The 6,827-nt window shown below is 38.1% G+C and overlaps 1 protein-coding gene across 1 annotated transcript in view; it reads right to left on the minus strand.

The window, feature by feature from the left end:
* Window positions 1–882: 882 nt before the first annotated feature.
* Window positions 883–6,827, minus strand: part of LOC107096552 (copine-8-like) — a 43,751-nt gene continuing 37,806 nt past the window's right edge. The window contains exons 3-4 of the mRNA XM_015393257.1: window positions 1,428–1,474; window positions 883–990 (exon numbers count right to left, since the gene is read on the minus strand). Coding sequence (XP_015248743.1) covers window positions 883–990; window positions 1,428–1,474 — 155 coding nt within the window. The remainder of the gene's footprint in view (window positions 991–1,427; window positions 1,475–6,827) is intronic.

The following is a 6,827-nucleotide window of genomic DNA, read 5'->3' on the forward strand; positions in this document are numbered from 1 at the left end:
CTGACCCTGAGTGCTCAAGGCGGTCAATTAAAATTGTATGATCAACTGTGTCAAATATTGCACTTAGGCATAAAAGGACAGAGAATGAGCAATCTTGTGCATCTGCTGTTAAAACAGTAATTTGTTACTTTCACAAGGACTTTTTGTATAGATCTTACCCCCATAAAGTGTCAGTCAGGATTGAAATAGGAAGAAGAGCAAGTGGACAAAGCATATTATTCAATAGTAGTTGAGTGTTTTTTACTGCAGATATCATCACTCAAGAAAGCAAGATATATATTTAAAATATTGCAAAATTGCTATTTTATCTAGCCTTCTGTCTTGACTGTCTGGATGGAGTGACTTTAAATGAAGGTAGCGGTTCAAAGCTGCATAAAACTTTTTTTTATTTAGAGGAGCGAAGGCTTACATCTCCCATGCGTGCAAACTATGAATATTTCAATTGCAACTCAGCTTTGCTAAACACAAAGCAGCACTTTCACCCATGGCTGCAAAGTGCATATGATTTGCTCCACACACACACACACACTTCCTTGTCTTACTATATGTAGTGAGGACCATGTGTTGACTCCCAACTGAGTTCCATTGATTTGCAGTCATTTTCAGGCCTCCAACCCTGACAATAAATCTGAACCTAACCATTACCAGTGCAAACCTCTCCCTAACCGAACCCTAAACTAAACCCAATTCACACTTAGCGCTAAACTTAACCACCACTCCAAGAAGAAAACTTCTCCTAATGGGAACCAATCATTGGTCCCCACAAGTACCTATAAGTCCCCAAAATGTAGTAGCTATCTGGAAAATTGTCCCCTCTGGGTAACAAATGCATGGCCACATACACACAGGCACAACACCAGGCAAAAGTCAAGTGTTGAAAACTCACAGGTCAAAACGAAGATTCTGCCTCTCCTCGAAGAAGTAATCCAGAATAAATTTGCGGACAAAGTCGGGATTGAGGGTGTTGTCTATGACTTCGGTCCTGCCAAACTGGAAGACAAAATTTAAAAAGCAAGGCTCTTACTTTTGTTTTAGTGACTAAAAGCTTACATATAATCATTTCTGTCATGGTAAAACATAACCAGGAATTTTGATTTCTGCTAGACGTGCACACGCAAAATAAAAATAACAAATCACAATAGCAGCATTTAAAAGACACATGTAAACTACTCTCCATGCACATTTTAAAGGTCTTATATGTGTAGATCCAATTCTACAGATATAATTTTCTGCTGTCTTGCTTTTTATGCTCCTTTAGATTATCTCATCCTCTCCTGTTGACCTGTTTCTATGTTAATCTGACATTTCAATAGTTTCAGAAAACTCATAGGCCACTTTTTACAACAAACATTATAGCTCTAGAGTGTAGCAGGATATACAACGCTGCCTTGTGAGCATATCAACAATCATCTAATTTTTGTACTCACCTCTCTCCATTCTCTGTTTGCAATCCCTTGAGTGTACAGTACACAAACTGTTGAGAAAGGAATAAATAAGGAAAGTTTGAGATTCAGTTTAACAGTACAAGGCATCACTTAGAGGTCAGCCAAGTGAGGATTTCGTCTTCACACCCTGACGTGACAGAATATCCTAATTAAATTCAGATGGAGAACTTAACCTCACAGCACAGTGCTATTTCAGGGAGGGGGAGAAAGTGAAGGACAATTTTCAGATGGGACTACTCAACATTTTTGAAAGAGTCTGTGAGTGTTTCCTGAGGATGGACCATGAGGAAAAACAGAGCCAAGCAATCAGCTGGCACTAATATGACATTTCATTTGCATTCAAGAAGCCTTTACTGCATTCATAAACACGAGCCCTGTGTCAGCTGACGTTAAGTCAGAAAATCTAGTCGCACAACACGCTTTCCCATGTGTTAGCTGCCAAAACATGTACAGGAAAGTCAGAAATGTCTAGTTAATGAGAACTCATTTAAAACACTGATATGTTTACTAGAAGGAAGAAAAACAGGAATATTAGCTTTTTTTTTTTACATTATATTGTACTCAATATAATGTATTAACACATTCCTGATAGGCTTGTGGGTAATAAATAAATATAAATAATTTGTCTGCCTTAACCATTTAGATAACTGCTAACTACTGTTTCAGATTTGCAATCTAGATTTGAACATAGCATCGCTTTCCATACAAAGTGAAATAATACAACAAAAAAAACACTGGCAACAAGCAAACACAAAATGACTCTTGGGCATACAGCGGCTCAGGAGGTGGGGGCTTGTGTTGCTGATTCAAGCCTCCGTTCAGCCATGGTTTCTTAGGTCAAAGAGCTTCACCCAAGATGCCTGCTGCTGGAGGTCAGAGGTTTTGGCAGTCTAATATTATGGCAGCCTAATTTCTATTCATCTTCCCCACTGGAGCTATGGTTTCCATGTAGCTCATCACCATCAGTGTGTGAATCACTGACTGTAGTGTGAAACGCTTTTAACTTGATAACGGCCTTTAAAAGTACAGGCTAGGGATGAATGATATATCAACATTAAAATTGGTATTGGCCAACGTCGGATGCTTTAAGGTTGATTTTTTTACAGCGGTATTTGCCTGATGAGTAAAACTAGGACAAAATTAACAACAGATATTGTTTCCATGTAGTTAATCTCCTTGTTTGAGGAAGTGGAGGTGAGGAAATTGGTTATGTGGTGTTTGTTTGGTCATGTGACAGTGACTGTGGTGCGGCCAGAGGTTAGGATAAATATCAGTGATGATTTATGAGTTTATTACACCAAAATATTACCTGCTTTTTGCGTGTCTGAACTCAAATTTTTTCCAGAAGTTTATCTAATTAGGCCAGTTCCTCGGTCCGGCTATGTACATTATAATCTTTATCAATCATTCATTCGGTACGTGCCAAAGATTTGGGAATGGAATGAGGGCTGTGTACTTCAGCTAAGAACAAAGTGTAATAATTTGATAAGGCTGGAGCATGGATGTCTCCTCATCTGCAATAGTCAATGATATAATGATGTGATGATTTGTCATAATGGAGTTCTATAAGATGCATCTCTAAATATGAACCTTGGCCACTTCACGAGATGTGAGCCCGGTTGGTAAGCCTACCTTCTGTACCTCTAAGCAACTTCTCTTATCTGATTAAGATTTTAATTTCTATCAAAATCTGTTGTAATGTCTCACGGTTATGTCATACATATACATTATGAAGTGTTATTTAAAGAGTTTGTCCCAAGTGATCTACTTTGAGGAAAAAGAACCAGAGAGCGAGAGCATCAAGGTGTAAACACAGAGCTTTCCATTAACAGGTGGATATCCCCCTATTTTAGAGAAACAGCCAGTGGCCAAATCTTCTGTTTCACCCTGTGCACTCCCAATATAGCCGCTAGCTCTACTTCTTGTTGATGGTCAGTCACCCTTCCTGCGTTCAAACAGCACCAGCTAGAGGAAGCAATACAGCCAATAGCTCATCTGTCAGAATATTACCCATCACTAGTTGCTTAATTTAAGGTAAAGTTTGTCTTGAAATGAACAAGCTAACTTTATTGTCAGACATAAGTGAAACAAATAGCACAATGTTGCAGAGGAAGAACACTTGGTCGTTTTGCTTGTCAAAACTTTGTGTATTTAATTAAATTAAAGAAAAAAGCGAAAGTACCAAATTCCTCTGTAGTTTATTCACATAGTCTTTGTGCATGTAATGATCCTGCAAGAATAAATGCAGACTTTAAATTCGGCATGACTTCTGTACTGACAGCCTTTACTGACAATTAGAATTATGAATATAGAGATAACGCTATAAAATATTAATTTACTTCCAGGAGTACCAGTATTCATGTCTAATAAACTATGTTTTCCACTATGATTGGTGTCTTCTTATCTATTGGGAAACATAAATAGTACACCTCTCAAGGAGACAGACTACTTTTTTCCAGCTCATTCCACCTGAGCAACTATAATCACTGAATCTAATAGGCCAACAAAAGCAACCTCTGACTGTCCTTGTCCCATTTAGTATAGAATAAGACACCAGACGTGTGTCTGGCATCTTAAATCCAGTCCAACATAGCCAACCCTTCTGACTCACAAGACTTCAAAACACTGCTTCTGATTTCATCCTCCGACATGGGCTTGTGATTATGGAGGCAACAACTTCTGAGGTAACATGCATCATCATTACCTGCAGCATTTATTAATTGCAAATTTATGCAAATGTTAATATATGACAAGCTTAGGTACTGATGAATGGACATGAGGGAATTAATCATGGAATTATGAGCTGTTGAGATTAGGTGTGAAAATTATCTCTAGTCTCAAAATCAGATCTGATTATTCATGGGGGGGTTCTCTGTGAACAAACCTTATAATTTAGGCAGGAATGGGTTAGCACTCGTTCTCTAGATTGTATCATATCTTATGAAATAGTTGTTCTTTTAAAATCACAGCCTTGAAAATATCACTTGCTTTGGTGCGGAAAACTCCCTAAAAAAACAACATGTAACCTAATGTCACTGCCAATGGTGTGAATATGGAGCAAGAAAAGAGGAAATTGAAAAAAAAAAAAAATGAAATACCAATTAGAAAGGTCTTTTAAAGAGTCAAATTGGATGGCTTTTACAGCTGATGTGTTAAAAGGAAGCAGAATTTCTTAAGTCCAGTAGAGAAGCCAAACTAGATGAGTTGGTTGGATCATTTGTAGTTCAATTAATCTCCTGAAATGCTCCACTCAATGGTCATTGGCACATGAGGCAGATTTTTTTTAGAGAAAAGGCTACAATAGTGCAGTGGTTCAAAACCTTAATGCAGGATGATAGAAGAGCGTCAGAACATACATTAACCTTACAGACTGCTATGCAGCTGAAGACCAGTAAGATTGTTAATGCTTAACACAGTGTACTTCAGAGGACATATTTAAAATGTGGATTTGCCAAGAAAAATCTTGGTAATCACAAAGATTTTTGGGAAAAAAAGCTGTGAACTAATAAGGTAAATGACTTTATATAGTGGGCTGCTCAGTGGAACGGTGGGTAGCACAGCTGCCTTGCAGCAAGAAGGTTCCTGGTTCGATTCTCTGTGCAAACTCTGCACAGAGTTTGCATGTTCTCCCTGAGCATGCATGTTCTCTCCGGGTACTCCGGCTTCCTCCCACAGTCCAAAAACATGACTGTTAGGTTAAATGGCTTCTCTAAATTCTCCTTAGGTGTGATTGTGTGCAGGAATGGTTGTTTGTCCCGTTTGTCTCTGTGTTGCCCTGCGATGGATTGGCGACCTGTGCAGGCTGGATCCCACGCCTCTCCCATAGACAGCTGGAGATAGGCACCAGAACCCCTCGTAACCCCTCTTGGGTATTTTCCATCCAGAAAATGGATTGACAGATTGACTTTACATAGCCAACGAGTAGGTCCTACCCTCTACCAGGGAAAACACCAGTAAGTCCATTTCTGAATGGGGAAAAATCTGACATGTTCCAAAACTCTCCAAAGTCTCTGTACGGAAACATTTAAACTAGAAAAGCATTCGAAGAGTGCAGACTTCCGCCTAGCCGCAAATTGTAACTTACACTTACAATTCCTAAGAAACTGTGTAAGTTCATCCAGATTTAAATTGGAGTGAACCGAATCACAAAAAAGGGGTAATTTACTAACTGAAAGAGAAAAACGGGACAAGGAACTGGAATAAGCAAAACCAAAGATTCTGGTCAGAAGCATTGGAAACATTTGAACTGAAATTCTGAGAAGTAGAGCATGACATTAAACCCAGGTGAGTATAAACTCTCAGTTATGCTAGACAGGTATGTTCTGCAGGTAAACCTTGTGGCTTATTCAAGGGGGCCATGTTCTGCATGACCTGATTTCAACACAACACAAGTTAACGAAGTGACTGTAATTTCTTTCCACAAGTTTTTCCCCCCAATCTGTTGATCACAGTGATAGTTATGGACTAAATTAAAAATCTCTAGATGTTTATATTTGCAAAATCCTCGTCAGTAGGAGCTGTTGCTTTCCTGCCTTGTTTTTCCAGAGTCGTGCATGGCATGGAAGCTAAAATGACATAATCTGGCTTTTTGGACCTCGCAGAAGCATCAAGCATGAATCAGCTAAGCTGAAACCGGCTGAATGCTGAGGTGAGGGAGGTGTCAGAGCAGGGCCGTACAGTGAAGATGACGGATTACTACAAAAAAAAAAGAGAGGAAATTCAACCAAAGCACAAAAAGAACCATGAATGAAGTAGAAGCAACACTTATATAAGAGTCAAAATAAAAAAATACACAGAACACATAAAATAACTAAGAAAAGCCTTATTACAAAACATAAATACTATACATGGCAAAAGCTTACTAACAATAATTAGAAAACCCTAATATATAGATTTTTAAAAACCAAATACATACACTGCAAAAATATTCTGAAATGAAAAAAAAAATCTTAAAATAAGTGTATTTAACCTTAATTTGAGAAGGAAAATAAAATGATCTGCCAATGGAATGAGCGTTTTTACCTTTAAAATAAAAACATTAGAAAATATGCACTTGAAATAGGAGACTGCTGTATTTTTTTCTTACAGTATTTAAAATGTAAATTGTCTTATTCCATTGGCAAAGTGTCTCACTAACCTGCCCAATTCAAGTAAAAATGCACTTAATTTAAGAATAAATGTCTTATTTAGATATACATTTTTGCAGTGTAAGAAAACCAAAACCCAAACAATAGTTGATAATGACAGAGATAAGGAATCACCGTATCAGAAACCCAAGGGTAGTTCTATTGGTATATATACTCACCGGCCACTTTATTAGGTACACCTGTCCAACTGCTCGTTAACACTTAATTTCTAAGCAGCCAATCACATGGCGGCAAC

The sequence above is a fragment of the Cyprinodon variegatus genome, unplaced genomic scaffold, assembly GCF_000732505.1.
Source record: "Cyprinodon variegatus isolate N-32 unplaced genomic scaffold, C_variegatus-1.0 Scaffold632, whole genome shotgun sequence".
Classification (NCBI taxonomy): Eukaryota; Metazoa; Chordata; class Actinopteri; order Cyprinodontiformes; family Cyprinodontidae; genus Cyprinodon; species Cyprinodon variegatus.